This window comes from Prunus avium, chromosome 6 (genome assembly GCF_965620075.1).
Source record: "Prunus avium chromosome 6, drPruAviu1.hap1.1, whole genome shotgun sequence".
NCBI classification, from domain to species: Eukaryota; Viridiplantae; Streptophyta; class Magnoliopsida; order Rosales; family Rosaceae; genus Prunus; species Prunus avium.
This window is the reverse complement of record NC_142289.1, coordinates 5,130,598-5,147,648: the sequence shown is the minus strand read 5'-3', so window position 1 is coordinate 5,147,648 and position 17,051 is coordinate 5,130,598. Positions and strand designations below refer to the sequence as shown.

Here is a 17,051-nt window from a genome sequence, read left to right as displayed (position 1 = left end):
GCATGTGGGTATCATTCCTCTGCATGTGGGTGTCATTCCTCTGCATGATGAAATTATCCGTGTTTCTAACCATTGAAGCAACAATTTCTTCCAAAGTTGGTCCTTGAGGTGGTTGGTGAGATTGACTAAGTGGTGGTGGATTATAATATTGGGGTTGACCATAAGGTGGACAAGTATTATGTTGGCCTTGATATGGTTGATATGACCATTGTTGAAAATTTGGATTGTCGGTCCACCAGAAGTTTGAATAATTTCTCCACTCCGGATTGTATGTTTGTCGGAAATATTCATTCATAGGCAACTCATTATGAAATGAGCCAAAAACATTTGCTTCCTCCATCACAAATTTATTGGAGTATTCTTACATAGTAAGTTCCACAATTTCAGTTGCGGCTGCCATTGGAGATGGTGGAAGTGACTCCTCGGATGTTCCTATAAGAAAAAGAAACAAAAACAAATCAAGATAAAATGAAACAACAATCAATAAACAAAAATAAAACTAAGCACTCTAAACATACTCAAACAAAACAGATAAGCAACCGTGCCAGTTCCCCGGCAATGGCGCCAAAAATTGTTGCATTCCTAAAAGGACACAAATTAATGTGCAAACAACCAATTAAAAATACCCGCAAGTGCACGAATCTATCGAAGTATAGATTATGTAAGTACGGGGTCGATCCCACGAAGAACTTGTCGGCTTCCTATAAGTTCTAATTTGAGTACATAAAGAACACTTATTTAACACACCACAAATGCACAAATGAAAGAGGGAAACTAGAAATGAGTAAAGAAGTGTAAAAGAAATGGAACAACACAAGAAAACTAGAGAAAAACACAAACAGCACTTTCTATCACCCTTTTATCACCATTTGGACAGATTCGTGTGCGACCGGTCGCTGAACAGTAACGACCGGTCGTTTTTGGGCAGATTCGCTTCTCTGTTTTTCCAGTTTCGACCTCTGTCCAGTGTTTTGCCTATAACTTTCCAACCATTTATCTAAATTTCACGTTCTTTATACGGTTGGATTCAGCACACAAAAACGAAGAACACAGAGCGGACCAAAAGTCCAAAACAGTTACGAAAATAAACAGAATTCAGTAAACAAGACACACAACGTATCAAACACACAACTCACACACACATTGGGGGGGGGGGGGGGGTTTGATTTGGTTCAAGTGACCTATTTCTATTGCATGAAAGTAAATGGACTTTGAATTTAAATGAGAATAGCAGAGATGAATTATCAAATTGTGAAATTAAAATGTAACAAACACTAGGGTTTCGGAATCCACCCTAAACAATTCTACCTATGTTCATGAATACTCAAGTGGTGAACTCTAAACATGTTGATGAAAATGTTCGCAATCAAGACCATGGGTCGTGGCTCAAGACGCATTGATTCTCTCTAATATACGTAAAGTGCATGGTTCGTGCTACAATACTTGTGCCCTCCCCATAACCGAACCTAGGTATGGTTCGTACTTCGATTCAATTACAAGGAGAACCCATTAAGTTCAAAGAGAATATGAACATCACAAGAATCCTAATAGGATGGTGTTTACATTAGGTATTCAAGAAACCAATTCACATGGATGATTCTTACTTCATCCATTTATTGCTTAGGATAACATGGAGATACATATAATCCCAACAATCTCAAGAAGCATGCTTTCAAAGATGGCCAACCAAGGAAAAACACACATCAAGGATAGATTAATTTGGTGAATTGGAATTCATCAACAATATCCAGAAATTCACACACTCAAGTATCAAAACAATAAGGTAATCATGTTTAGGGCTTCAACCTAAGCCCTAGCTATGGAGTTTAGTTGCTCATACTTATTCCAAATACAAGCTCAAAATAAAATTAGAAAGAGTTTACAGATTTTGAGAAAATTGTGAAAGCTTCAAGGTCATCAATGGTGGAAGCTTTCTTCTCCACTTTGCTTGGCTGCACCTTGGCTTTCTCCTAGCTCCAAACTCTCCAAAATCTGCTCTCAATTGTGTAGAATGATGGAATTACTTCATTTTCCCACGTTCAAAACTTCTCCCACTTCAGATTGCAATTAACTTTCCATTGCCCATCAATTTCCAGCTCACAAATATAATATAAAACTCATACTTTCCTTAAAGCCTTTGCCCATTGTCCCCTTGCCATGATGAAGCTTTGACTTCACAAAGATGCCAAAAGCTTCAGAAAATATCTCATTTACAAAGGTAATTCCTTGTTACCAAGAGTTATGGTAACAAGAAATTAAGATGACACAAAGGAGGTAAAAGCTGGCCAAATCCGGATTTCCAGAGCTGTGGTAACATGCTGGATTGGTTGGATAGGCAATACTTGTCCAATGGAGCTCAAATTTGGATATGTTGTAGTTAACATCCATGGGAACAGGTCTCATGAAGATCATGACCGCATCCGAGCACCAGAGCATGTTGATCCCAGGCCAAGAAGTTGACCTACGAAAATGAACAAAAACAGAATTTATAACTAATAATGCACTTTTAGCTCATTTTCATCCCAACCAAGGTAAAATCTAAGAAAACACAAAAAGGAAGTAAAAAGCTATAAAATGTCAAGAACTAACTCAAAATAGTGGGTGAATAACATGAAAAATCATGTGTAAAAATGAACCGAACACAAAACATCTCTCCTGACGAAATTTCGTCGGGGCAAGTCTATGCCGACAAAAAGTTGTCGGATTAGACATCTCCTGACGAAAGTTACTTATGCCGACGAAATTTCGTCGGGAGAGATGTTTTTTGAAAAAATGAATATAAACTTAGTATGTTTAGGTTAATTAATCTTTAAAAAATGTATTTTTAGTAATTAAATAATATCATGCCTTATCTAATTAGTTAAATTAGTAATTCTATTTTAATTATTATTTCTTTAGTAAGTAATTAGTATCAAATACTTTCATTAACTTCGTGAATTATATTACTTAATAAATAGTAATTCAATTTTCTATATTTTTTTACATTGATATTCACTAAGTAAATAATAACTCAAAACACAACTACTAATCCAAGTAATTAAAAAAGAGAGATCCAAATGAAAATAAGTAAAAGGGCAAAACTTTAAAATATTATAATTTTGAGTACAGCCGCACGGCTATACTATTTTGGAAGAAACACCACTAACACAGAGTATAGCCGAGCGGCTATACTATTTTAACAAAAAAGAAAATAAAAAACCAAGTATGTATAAATATAAGGATGACCCTCCTTGGGATTAGGCGCCACGTGTCAAAATTAGTATAGCCGCACGGCTATACTATTCTCAAGAAAAAAATCAAATAATACACACCGAAATGAAAAAGGCTAAGATATTACTTAATGACATATATTAAACTAGGCCAAAAAACAAAAGTAAAGAAACTAATTTTTATATTTTCACAATTAAAAACAAAAATAAAAACAAAACATCTCTCCCGACGAAATTTCGTCGGGGCAAGTCTATGCCGACAAAACGTTGTCGGATTACACATCTCCCGACAAAAGTTACTTATGCCGACGAAATTTCGTCGGGAGAGATGTTTTTTGAAAAAATGAATATAAACTTAGTATGTTTAGGTTAATTAATCTTTAAAAAATGTATTTTTAGTAATGAAATAATATCATGCCTTATCTAATTAGTTAAATTAGTAATTCTATTTTAATTATTATTTCTTTAGTAAGTAATTAGTATCAAATACTTTAATTAACTTCGTGAATTATATTACTTAATAAATAGTAATTCAATTTTTCTATATTTTTTTACATTGATATTCACTAAGTAAATAATAACTCAAAACACAACTACTAATCCAAGTAATTAAAAAAGAGAGATCCAAATGAAAATAAGTAAAAGGGCAAAACTTTAAAATATTATAATTTTGAGTACAGCCGCACGGCTATACTATTTTGGAAGAAACACCACTAACACAGAGTATAGCCGAGCGGCTATACTATTTTAACAAAAAAGAAAATAAAAAACCAAGTATGTATAAATATAAGGATGACCCTCCTTGGGATTAGGCGCCACGTGTCAAAATTAGTATAGCCGCACGGCTATACTATTCTCAAGAAAAAAAAACAAATAATACACACCGAAATGAAAAATGCTAAGATATTACTTAATGACATATATTAAACTAGGCCAAAAAACAAAAGTAAAGAAACTAATTTTTATATTTTCACAATTAAAAACAAAAATAAAAACAAAACATCTCTCCCGACGAAATTTCGTCGGGGCAAGTCTATGCCGACAAAAAGTTGTCGGATTAGACATCTCCCGACGAAAGTTACTTATGCCGGCGAAATTTCGTCGGGAGAGATGTTTTTTGAAAAAATGAATATAAACTTAGTATGTTTAGGTTAATTAATCTTAAAAAAATGTATTTTTAGTAATTAAATAATATCATGCCTTATCTAATTAGTTAAATTAGTAATTCTATTTTAATTATTATTTCTTTAGTAAGTAATTAGTATCAAATACGTTCATTAACTTCGTGAATTATATTACTTAATAAATAGTAATTCAATTTTTCTATATTTTTTTACATTGATATTCACTAAGTAAATAATAACTCAAAACACAACTACTAATCCAAGTAATTAAAAAAGAGAGATCCAAATGAAAATAAGTAAAAGGGCAAAACTTTAAAATATTATAATTTTGAGTACAGCCGCACGGCTATACTATTTTGGCAGAAACACCACTAACACAGAGTATAGCCGACCGGCTATACTATTTTAACAAAAAAGAAAATAAAAAAACCAAATATAAGGATGACCCTCCTTGGGATTAGGCGCCACGTGTCAAAATTAGTATGGCCTATTCTCAAAAAAAAAATCAAATAATACACACCAAAATGAAAAAGGCTAAGATATTACTTAATGACATATATTAAACTAGGCCAAAAAACAAAAGTAAAGAAACTAATTTTTATATTTTCACAATTAAAAACAAAAATAAAATCAAAACATCTCTCCCGACGACATTTCGTCGGGGCAAGTCTATGCCGACAAAAAGTTGTCGGATTAGACATCTCCCGACGAAAGTTACTTATGCCGACGAAATTTCGTCGGGAGAGATGTTTTTTGAAAAAATGAATATAAACTTAGTATGCTTAGGTTAATTAATCTTTAAAAAATGTATTTTTAGTAATTAAATAATATCATGCCTTATCTAATTAGTTAAATTAGTAATTCTATTTTAATTATTATTTCTTTAGTAAGTAATTAGTATCAAATACTTTCATTAACTTCGTGAATTATATTACTTAATAAATAGTAATTCAATTTTTCTATATTTTTTTACATTGATATTCACTAAGTAAATAATAACTCAAAACACAACTACTAATCCAAGTAATTAAAAAAGAGAGATCCAAATGAAAATAAGTAAAAGGGCAAAACTTTAAAATATTATAATTTTGAGTACAGCCGCACGGCTATACTATTTTGGAAGAAACACCACTAACACAGAGTATAGCCGAGCGGCTATACTATTTTAACAAAAAAGAAAATAAAAAACCAAGTATGTATAAATATAAGGTTGACCCTCCTTGGGATTAGGCGCCACGTGTCAAAATTAGTATAGCCGCACGGCTATACTATTCTCAAGAAAAAAAATCAAATAATACACACCGAAATGAAAAAGGCTAAGATATTACTTAATGACATATATTAAACTAGGCCAAAAAACAAAAGTAAAGAAACTAATTTTTATATTTTCACAATTAAAAACAAAAATAAAAACAAAACATCTCTCCCGACGAAATTTCGTCGGGGCAAGTCTATGCCGTCAAAAAGTTGTCGGATTAGACATCTCCCGACGAAAGTTACTTATGCCGACGAAATTTCGTCGGGAGAGATGTTTTTTAAAAAAATGAATATAAACTTAGTATGTTTAGGTTAATTAATCTTAAAAAAATGTATTTTTAGTAATTAAATAATATCATGCCTTATCTAATTAGTTAAATTAGTAATTCTATTTTAATTATTATTTCTTTAGTAAGTAATTAGTACCAAATACTTTCATTAACTTCGTGAATTATATTACTTAATAAATAGTAATTCAATTTTTCTCTATTTTTTTACATTGATATTCACTAAGTAAATAATAACTCAAAACACAACTACTAATCCAAGTAATTAAAATAGAGAGATCCAAACGAAAATAAGTAAAAGGGCAAAACTTTAAAATATTATAATTTTGAGTACAGCCGCACGGCTATACTATTTTGGCAGAAACACCACTAACACAGAGTATAGCCGATCGGCTATACTATTTTAACAAAAAAGAAAATAAAAAACCAAGTATGTATAAATATAAGGATGACCCTCCTTGGGTTTAGGCGCCACGTGTCAAAATTAGTATAGCCGCACGGCTATACTATTCTCAAGAAAAAAAATCAAATAATACACACCGAAATGAAAAAGGCTAAGATATTACTTAATGACATATATTAAACTAAAGAAGTTGGCCAAAAAACAAAAGTAAAGAAACTAATTTTTATATTTTCACAATTAAAAACAAAAATAAAAACAAAACATCTCTCCCGACGAAATTTCGTCGGGGCAAGTCTATGCCGACAAAAAGTTGTCGGATTAGATATCTCCCGACGAAAGTTACTTATGCCGACGAAATTTCGTCGGGAGAGATGTTTTTTTAAAAAATGAATATAAATTTAGTATGTTTAGGTTAATTAATCTTTAAAAAATGTATTTTTAGTAATTAAATAATAGGCTTAAATGCTAAAATGGTCCCTGTGTTTTAGCTCGTTAGCCAATTTAGTCCATGTGTTTTCAATTTGGCTAATTTGGTCCCTATGTTTCGCATCGTTAGCTAATGTAATCCAATCTGTAAAACTTCTGTTAAAATATTAATAAAAAATATAAATATTTGAATTCAATCTATAAAATAAATTATTATGAAATAAAAATAAGATTTAAAAGCTAAAAGCAATTTAAAACCAAAGGACAACACCATTTCATCTCAACTGCAATGCCCTTTCTCCCAGCAACAACTCACCCAGACGCAAAAACCCCAACTCCCCAAGCCAGGGCCACCCACCCCTCCCCTTCTCTCTCTCTCTCTCTCTCTCTCTCTCTCTCTCAAAAGAACAATCCCTAACTCCTGACCATCTCCCAGTAAAATATTCACCATGCGGTCATCGCCCCACTCTCCCCAACCACATTGCTGAGCAGCCCCGCGTCCATTCTTTAAAAAAAAAAAAAAAAAAAATCTTTTTTCTAATGCTATGTTTTAATTCTAATGAAGTTTTAATATGTTTTTAAATTAATTCAATTTTTATAAATTAATTTCAACAAAATTTATAGGTTTTCAAAGGAAGAAGAAGAAAAAAAGAATTTTCATGTTTATTTAACGGCAATTTTAATAGAATGGGATACATTGGCTAACAGTGCTAAACACAGGGACCAAATTGGCCAAATTAAAAACACATGGACTAAATTGGCCAACACAGAGTATAGCCGAGCGGCTATACTATTTTAACAAAAAAGAAAATATAAAACCAAGTGTGTTTGAATACAAGGACGACCCTCCTTCGGATTAGGCGCCACGTGTCAAAATTAGTATAGCCGCACGGCTATACTAATCTCAATAAAAAAAATCAAATAATACACACCGAAATGAAAAAGGCTAAGATATTACTTAATGACATATATTAAACTAAAGAACTTGGCCAAAAAACAAAAGTAAAGAAACTAATTTTTATATTTTCACAATTAAAAACAAAAATAAAAATAAAACATCTCTCCCGACGAAATTTCGTCGGTGCAAGTCTATGCCGACAAAAAGTTGTCGGATTAGACATCTCCCGACGAAAGTTACTTATGCCGACGAAATTTCGTCGGAAGAGATGTTTTTAAAAAAAATAAATAAATATAAACTTAGTATGTTTAGGTTAATTAATCTTTAAAAAATGTATTTTTAGTAATTAAATAATATCTTGCCTTATCTAATTAGTTAAATTAGTAATTCTATTTTAATTATTATTTCTTTAGTAAATAATTAGTATCAAATATTTTCATTAACTTCGTGAATTATATTATTTAATAAATAGTAATTCAAATTTTCTATTTTTTTTTCCATTAATATTCACTAAGTAAATAATAACTAAAACATAACTACTAATCCAAGTAATTAAAAACGAGAGTTCCATATTATGCTACTTAAAATGTATTGCCGGGCGTCTACACTTTTAAAATATTCTATTCTTGGGGTACAGCCGGTTGGCTATACTGTTAAAATATTATATTTATGGAGTATAGCCGCGCGGCTATAATGTTAAAATATTATATTTATTGTGTATATAATAGTACTATTTTGTAAGAAACATTAATAAAACAGAGTATCGCCGATCGGCTATATTAATTATAAAAAAAAAAATCAGAAAAAAGGAATATATAAAGATGACCCTCCTTGTGTCAAAGTAAGTATAGTCACGCGGCTATACTATATTTTCAAAAACCGAGTATAGCCGAGCGGCTTCACTATTTTTTTTTAAAAAAAGGGGACCTCTTTACAACTTAAAAGTTCGGCCACTAGATTTATTTGTATAATACGTGAATTTTGTGTATCTTATTGAATTTTTTTTTAAAATACATACATACATGTACAATAAGAGTATTGTACATTTGCTTTTTAAAAATTATGAATTTTATAGAGTCTTTAAGATATGTATAGAACACAGATGTATTATTGAAAAATGCGTACGTACGTGTATAATGGAATATTAAACGTGAAAGTGTTAAATTCTTTATACATGTAATAACTCTGGAAAAGTAAAAAATGAAAAAGGGACAATAGAGACTCGGGTAATTTCACTTGTTCTACTTAAAGGGTATCGCCGCAAAGCTATACTGTTAAAATATTCTATTTTTGGAGTATATCAATTCACTTGTCCTTTTTTCAATCTGCATAAGGGTTACCCATCGCAACACCAAAGATTTGAGATATGATCAAGGGTAATTTTCTGCTATAGACTACAATAATAATTAAAAACAACTGAAAATTATGACTGAGAGTTGGATGCAGAAAACGACATTTCATAACCATAAGTATAAACCTTCTTCTCTGCATATTGAATAACATGAGAGATTTCCGTTACAATAACGTCAATCTGCATATTGCAACCACCCTTCATCATCTCAATGGACATACATATGGGAAGATAGCCAGTGGGTGTTTACCTCAATGGTTGAGGTCTCTGTTTGCAAACCCCATGACATCAGTTCGAATCCCCTTGTAGGTGCCCCCTCCCCTTAAATTAGATTTCCCCCTCCCGTTAGAATAGACTATCGATCGAATAATATATATATATATAGGAAGATAAGTTTGTCTTTACTTTTCTTTTAATAGCAGAAATTGGGGAAAGAAAAGTTTTTCGAGAGAAAGGAAGAAGAAGAAGAAAATAGAATAAACTAGGGATGACAATTTTTCCCGCAAGTAAGGGTCTTTGTGGGGATTTGATCCTAATGAGTCGGGTATGAAGGATAAAAAATGGGTATGGAGATGGGTACGGGGAATTTTTTGGGTATGGTGTTTGGGGAGGGGTGGGGATGATATTTTAATACCTGACCCGAACCCTCCCCGTTTAGAATATATAAATATGATATTAAAGTGATTGAGCCGACAAAATTTTATATTATTATATTATTATATTATATATTTATATCATTTATATGAATCTTAAACCACACTACTTATATATTTAGTTAAGTTCTATTCAATATGTAAACATTCTTATATTGTCTTATACGTATATATTATATATATTTATTATCTTGCCCTAATCCTATTGTTTTTCTTTCAACAAAGTAGCTTTATATTGGTTTTTTCTTCCGTAATGGCGCGAGTTAGGGAACCCATTCCCCAACGAAGGTGCGGATGGGGGAAAAAAGCTTAACGAGGATGGGGATGGGAATGGCATACTCACCCCCGATTCGACCCATTGCCATCCCTAGAATAAACTGCTAGAGGACGTTAAATTTCATGTTAGTCCAATTAGGGATTTTGTTTTTCATTTTTAATTAGGAGTAAATTAAGTTTTTATTTTAAGGATGATGTGTCAAGTTTAAATATCTTAAATTAAATTTTAATGAGGTGGCATGTGGACAAAAGTCAAGCCGATCATGATTGAGAAAATTAGAGTAGAGGATCCAGATCCTTAAAAAACCATATCAATTTGCAAGTGGGTGGGGATATGGTTGTTTTTGGAATGAGTCAATTATATATCAGCAACTTCGTTTAATGCTATATATGAAAAAATTTTAAGTTCACTCAAAATGTCAAATATTATATTATTTTTATTAAATTTTAAAAGAAAATAGAGATCCTATGATGAATAAAACTTTAAAAGATATTACATTATAGTGCGTTATAATGTTAAAAAATAGTAAAAATAATATCTGACATTAAGTTTTATGGATGTCAATTTTAACATCAAGCTTCTTGCCTTTGAATTTATATAGAATCTGACTGTTCGGTTAAAATGATTTGTTCTTTTAATTCTCGTCATTTCATGTTCATGTAATTATTTGACATACCAATTGAAGAAATTATGTACATTTTCATTTCGTTTGTTACATAGAAAAGTCAAATTTTGTTTTATATTTATCAAAAAAAGAGAGTGTAATTAAGAGTCACCATGAGATTTTAATATGTGATGACAAAATGCACCGCTCACATGCCCTTTTGACGTCGGACTCGGAATGAAACCAACCGACCAACCGTTCTATATGAAACGCGGTTCGTTAGAGACCCCATCATCATCTCTCTCCCTCAAAAACCCTCACTCAGTCGCTCGCTAGTCAATCAATCCCGCCACTACTATTTATAGAAACCCTTCGTTAACCCCCGATTCGCAAAACCCACCCAACACTTTCCGTTTCGAGATATGGTGAAAAAGAACCCGAACCCGAACCCGAAAGTGCCTGTACCTGTTCAGAACGAGGAGATCGACTGGGAGATGAGGCCAGGTGGCATGCTTGTCCAGAGGCGAGAAGACGGCGATGACCCCTCTTCTGCTGCTGCTTCTGCTTCCGCCTCCTCCCGGGGGCCCATGATCAAGATCGACGTCGTACACGGCCCAGCCCACCAGGCCCAATACGAGCTCTTTGTTCCTCCTCACTCCACTTTCGGTATTCTTCCTTCACTTTTACATCCTCCATTTTAATCATCTTCACTTTCAATTTTGAGTTCACTTGTTTGATCTTAGTGTTTTATGTGCAATTTTGTTTGATTGCTTTTATTTTTATGATGATTGATTGAAGCATTGTTTTGTTGATCAAGAGTATCAAATCATGCTTAGCTGAATCGAAATTGATGGGTGTTTGATTTAATTTTAAATATTGTCAGGGGATGTGAAGATACATCTTGCACAGAAGACTGGTTTGGAGCCAAGTGCGCAGAAGCTCTTTTTCAGGGGGAAAGAGAAGGAGGATGAGGAGCAGTTGCACATTGCTGGTGTGAAGGATAATTCCAAGGTTCTGCTTATGGAGGACCGGAAATCCGAAGAGAAGAAGGTTGAGGAGTTGAAGGAAAGCAAAGCTGGAGAGATTGGAGACAATAGCAATGCTGATGAGATTGGAGTCAAAAGCAGTGACATGTCAAAAGCTTTTCAAGCGATTGCTGAAGTCAGAGCTGAGGTCGACAAGCTCTCGGATAGGGTGAGTCTATGTATCCATTGTATTTAATTACCCAAATGTTAGGCTTCAATGGGACTCATATTGCTTGTTTAAATTTTTAGGTAGCTGCTTTGGAAGTGGCTGTTGGCGGGGGGACCAAGGTTTCCGATAAAGAATTTGCCATATCAACAGAGCTGCTGATGAGGCAGTTGCTGAAATTGGACGGCATTAAAGCAGAAGGGGAAGCAAAAATGCAACGGAAGGCAGAGGTTTGTCTTTTTCAGCATTGTTGGTTGCTCATGGCAGAATTGCCACATATTTTGTTTGTTCTCATGGCAAATAATGAATTGTGTGTGGCACACCATGCATATTTCACAATTATTGTTCTAGCAAAATATTTCACCTGCGGCATGTCATTTATGCATCCGTTAGTTGGTTGTGCTATGTCTTAAATCTTACCGATTACATATGTCGTAAATTGGAATAGGACACCTATTTGCCTTTGTAGTCAGTTTATACTTGTCCTCTATGCCCAACTTTAATGACTTGAGGGCTTCCACTGCAGAGGTCATTTCATTTCAGTGTTTGAAACAAGTACAGAACGGCTGAATGTAAGCATTTTCGGCTTTCGTTGATTGCTCGGCATCATGTGTTTTATGCTTGATGCCATATCCTTCATAGAGTAGCATTATCTTTGTGTTGATGTTGGTCTGTGTGATTGGGAGTCCATTAGTTTCTGCTTTTAGAGCTTTTCAGATTTCGATCAGCATTGCTTGATCAGCTACCCGTCATCCAAATTCCAATATTTATTATCCCCTCCTCTTTTCTCAGACTTCCTCTTCCTTTAAATCCTTGGCCACCATCGGAGATTCAGCTATGAACTCGATTAGCATTGAACTCCTTGTTATAAATGGGAAGAGGTACCATTTAGTTACAAGTGCTGCTGGTGCGGCCAGCCTCTCTTACCTTGTTGACAACTTGACATTCACAATCATATGGTTAACGATTTTGTGTAGAAGATAGGACAACTGGGCTGCCTCCAAAAGTGTTTAGAGTTTAGAGTCTCAATATCCTTCTCTCCTTAAGTTTGTAGCTTCTTATCTGTGCCTAAATTGATTTGCTGCAATCAGCAGATTGAGCATGTAAATGTGCAATCGTTAGTTTATTGGCTTTTTCAAAATTTTGAAGTTGCATGTACTATTAGAGATCTCGTATACCATAACTTTCTTGAACAGGTACGACGCGTCCAGCACTTTGTGGATGCACTGGACACTCTGAAGGCGAGGAACAGCAATCCATTCAACAACAGTAGCAATGCTGCCTCAGTAACAACCAAATGGGAGACTTTTGACTCTGGAGTGGGATGCCTGAGTGCCCCAACCCCAATGCCATCTTCAACAGAAGTAAATCAGGACTGGGAACACTTTGATTAGCGAAAAAAATTCTCCACCATATTCTGTTTTTCAAGATTTATTGTGGAACATGAAATATTTTAGCATGCAAACTGGCTATTTTTGGGTGCTGGTGCCCGCTTTGACAGTTCATGATCTGTATAATAGTAATTGCTGTCTATTGCTGTGAAGGAAGCTACCATCTGCTTAGAGCAAATGGAATTGGTATATTTTGGATTTTAATTTTTTGCGTGTTAAGCTGCTTGGCTTTTATATTTCGTCTCATATTAAGATTAGAACTTGGGAATCTTCTATCTTGAGACCCTCTTGGTTCCTACCATTTTATTTTGCATAGATTTTTCCTTTGCCCTCGTGATGGATTCAACCTTTAGTTAAACTTGTTCTCAAAAACTGCTTCAGAAACTGAACACAGGCTGTTGACTGTTGACGGGAGATACAGGATTGGATGGACAAATAGGCTGAGGACATGCGGCGATTCTAGGTCCCAAGTTCGAATCTCCTCTTTCCCATATATATATAAAAAAAATAATAATAATAATAACTTCACACCAATTGCGATTTTTAACAAGACCACTTTAATTGATTAGACTGAAAACAAATATTAGTCCTTACTTTGTCCAGTTAGTCAAATTTGGACCCGCTTTTGCTGACTTTTAAATCTTTCACTAAACACATGTTCGGAGTATAATATTAATAATTAAAATAAGCGTTATGATATAAGTGGATAGAAAACATCATCTAATGGTCTTATATCCAAAAGTTTCACCTCATTAAGAATAAACAACATAATATCACAATTCACAAATTTCAACTTTTTTTTCTTCTTCTGTTTTTCGGTAAATTATTCAAAACTTCTACTTACAGGTTACATATAGGTACATAATAATTAAGTGATCATATGCTACATGCCTCCCACATAATGCACTTGGTGATCTACAAATTAATGGTTACACCTCTTGCACCATTGATATATGGAGACGGCGCCGTTTCTTCCCCATACACTGATGTATTCCAGCCATGTTTTGTTGGGTCATATTTTTCTCCATCACCCCAAAGAGCATAAGCCTCTTCTCCATGAACAGCATCGTCTCCAATAATAAGTTGCTCCTCAGGCATTCTCAGAGGTATGAAAACCCTAATCGCCAAAAGTATAATTGTGGTGGAGACTATGTTCCAAGCAGCCACAAACATGGCTGCAACCAATTGTTTCAGAAACTGCATCCCTCCATTGCCTCCATAGAATGCTCCTCTGCTGTTGCCTACCGGCAGTATAAGCCTGCACAGAGCCGGCTCTGCAAAAAGCCCAGTCAGCAGTCCCCCCAAGAGCCCTGCCACTGCGTGTGTGTGAAATACTCCTAGGGTGTCATCCACCTGTAAATAATCACAAAAATGATACTACTAAGACTAATGTTTTTTATGATTTTTTCAATTGTTTAATGTTTTTTTCTGCATTTTGGTCAAACATGGAGGATTAATAGAAGTCTTCTAGAAATTTTAATCCGCTGATGGTGGCTATTTCATTAGGGTCAATTATGCACTTGATAAGTACATAGGATAAGGGAATGAATATAATTAAGATAGTGGAGAATGATGGATGCTATGATTTTTGTGCTGGCTATATGGGAGAAAATTTGAACATTGATAAGATAGTATATTTTGAAAAGAAAAAAAAAGTAAGTAAAGACCAAATTTAAACTAATTAAAATATTTAAAACGGAATCTTTGAGTGCAATTTTCTTTCTTTTCTATTCAAGTTTTCTATGCTAATATCTTATTCTCTTCTCACATCACATATCATTTAAACGAAAACTTATAAACTCGTAGATATAGGTTAGGTCAGTTGGCCAAAGAAGTGTACTTGTCCCTCTACTTAAATTTGATTCCCCTTCTCCGTAAATTAGAGTAATTTATAATAGTCTCAATTTTAAATCTTATTGTTTTATTATAATAACCAAAAAGAAAGCTAAAATATCTTAAATATAAATTATTATTTTTTTGATAAAGTTAAAGTACACCAATGTGTATCTATATATATAAAGCAAAAGGCAGAGAATGGTGAAACATTCAAAATACCAAAGAATGCCCTTGGTTAATGCAAACATTAAGAATTGAAATTATTAATTAAATGAGGATAATATGGTAAATTCACACTTTTTCATATTAAAAAAATTTTAAATGAAAAGAAAAATCAGATAATGAATCCTCTTTTTATGGAACACAACTACCCATTATCTTTTTTAATTCTAGAATAAATTTTTTTTTTTTTTTTAAAAAAGCCTCTCGTAAGCGCGAAAGCGCGTGCGGATAGGCTAGTCATATGAATAGCGCGTGCGGATAGGCTAGTCATATGAATGCCTAAAAATAATGACAAAAAATGAAAACACAAGACCAAGTGTTGGAAAGTAGAAACTTGCCTTTTGCAATAGGGCAGACTTTTTGTGAAGGACCATCATGGACACCCAAGGAATGCTACCGGAGAGCATTCCCATCACTATAGCAGCCCAAGACTGGACCAGCCCTGCCCCAGGTGTGATGCAGACAAGCCCTGTCATCATGCCCTGAACCGCTCCGATCACTGATGGCTTGCCGAAGAAGACGACATCCAGAGACGTCCACACAAGAAGGCTTGTAGCTGCACATATGTTTGTGTTCAAAACAGCTATTGATGCATCAATATTTGCAGCATAAGGGGCCCCTCCGTTGAAGCCTGACCAGCCCATCCACAGCATCCCAGCACCAGCAAGCATGAGCAAGACATTGTTTGGTGGAAACCTCTCCCTGTCACTCTTCAACCTTGGACCAACCTACATAAACCAAGAAATTTAATTAGTCCAAAATCCAGAAATCCAAAAAAACCAAGATAATAAATTTGGTCCAAACATCATATGTGATGTTTAATTTCTGTGTTGATATTGTGCTTATGTCTAAAATGAAGTCGCGTTTTTTAATTATCAGCAGAGAAAATATAAGCAGAGGATTTAGATTGGCGATGTATTAGTACCCAATAAGCTGCGGTGAAACCCGCGATGCCGGAGGAGAGATGGATGACATAGCCACCGGAGTAGTCAATGACACCCCAATGATAGAGGAAGCCTCCACCCCAGAGACTAAAGGCTCCAACAGTGTAGGAGAAGATAAGCCAAAGAGGGACAAAAGCCATCCATGCCTTGATGTTCATGCGCCCAAGAACAGAGCCAGCCAGCAAAATAAGAGTGATGGCTGCAAAAGTGAACTGGAAGTAGACAAGCGAGGCCATCGGGTAAAAGGGCTCAACCATTGGGGTCTCCACCGTTCCATCGTCGCGAAAATGAGTGCTTTTGGGCACTTTGGCGCGGTTGATGAGGAACTTCTGGCCTAGAGAAGGTGCTCCTTGACCCCAAAACGGGAGGAGCTGGTCGCCGAAGGCCATGCGATAGCCTACAAGAACCCAACAGATGAGCACGGCGGCGAAGGCGTAGAGCGCCATGAAGGCTGAGTTGACTGCCCATTTCTTCTTGACTATGCTGGCATAGAGGATGACAAGGCCTGGCATGCTCTGTAGGCCTACAAATGTGGCTGCTGTGAGCTGCCATGCGTTGTCGCCTTTGTTTAGCCAGTCGGGCGCTGCTGGGGTTATTACACTATAGGCACCTGCTATGGCCATGGCCAAATTTTGGAGATCACTAAGATAAGAGCTTTCTCTTGGCTTAATTAGTCTTAACCCTTTTGTAAAGATGGTTTGTTTGGTAGATGTAAACAGAATGAAAAGGCATGGACTTTTAAGCTTTGTGATCTGAACTCATTTTGGTAGCTTCGTGTGAAATTTCACTTTCTGTTTCTGTTTCTGTTTTTGTTTTTGTTTTGCCAATTTGCTACACAATTGATGATTGGATTTCAGATGGGAATGGAGTTGGACTTTGAATGGTGGAATATTTGATTATTGTGAGACTTGGAAAAACGAAGGGTTGGTTGCTTGAGCAGCTGGTTTTCCACCACAGCATGAAAGTGTGCTGAAGTTT

At 34.7% G+C, this 17,051-nt stretch overlaps 2 protein-coding genes across 2 annotated transcripts; one reads left to right on the top strand and one right to left on the bottom strand.

The window, feature by feature from the left end:
• The first annotated feature begins 10,684 nt into the window (after positions 1 to 10,684).
• Positions 10,685 to 13,275, top strand: BAG4 (BCL-2-associated athanogene 4). Its single transcript, XM_021970803.2, has 4 exons — positions 10,685 to 11,155; positions 11,373 to 11,683; positions 11,764 to 11,910; positions 12,877 to 13,275. Exons 1-4 carry the CDS (start codon positions 10,912 to 10,914, stop codon positions 13,072 to 13,074), a joined length of 900 nt encoding a protein of 299 aa, XP_021826495.1. The 5' UTR covers positions 10,685 to 10,911; the 3' UTR covers positions 13,075 to 13,275.
• A 548-nt stretch (positions 13,276 to 13,823) lies between these two features.
• On the bottom strand, positions 13,824 to 17,046 carry LOC110767266 (ammonium transporter 2). The gene is made up of 3 exons (XM_021970761.2): positions 16,055 to 17,046; positions 15,468 to 15,857; positions 13,824 to 14,424 (listed from the first exon to the last, which is right to left on the bottom strand). Exons 1-3 carry the CDS (start codon positions 16,694 to 16,696, stop codon positions 13,987 to 13,989), a joined length of 1,470 nt encoding a protein of 489 aa, XP_021826453.2. The 5' UTR covers positions 16,697 to 17,046; the 3' UTR covers positions 13,824 to 13,986.
• Positions 17,047 to 17,051: the final 5 nt, after the last annotated feature.

Excerpts from the sequence above, each read along its gene's own strand:
- BAG4 (XM_021970803.2), top strand. The coding sequence starts at position 10,912 with ATGGTGAAAAAGAACCCGAACCCGAACCCGAAAGTGCCTGTACCTGTT. Across the intron at positions 11,156-11,372 it reads TCCTCCTCACTCCACTTTCG|GGGATGTGAAGATACATCTT; the intron begins GTATTCTTCCTT and ends AAATATTGTCAG. Across the intron at positions 11,911-12,876 it reads AAATGCAACGGAAGGCAGAG|GTACGACGCGTCCAGCACTT; the intron begins GTTTGTCTTTTT and ends TTTCTTGAACAG.
- LOC110767266 (XM_021970761.2), bottom strand. The coding sequence starts at position 16,696 with ATGGCCATAGCAGGTGCCTATAGTGTAATAACCCCAGCAGCGCCCGAC. Across the intron at positions 15,858-16,054 it reads GTTTCACCGCAGCTTATTGG|GTTGGTCCAAGGTTGAAGAG; the intron begins GTACTAATACAT and ends TGGTTTATGTAG. Across the intron at positions 14,425-15,467 it reads AGTCTGCCCTATTGCAAAAG|GTGGATGACACCCTAGGAGT; the intron begins GCAAGTTTCTAC and ends GATTATTTACAG.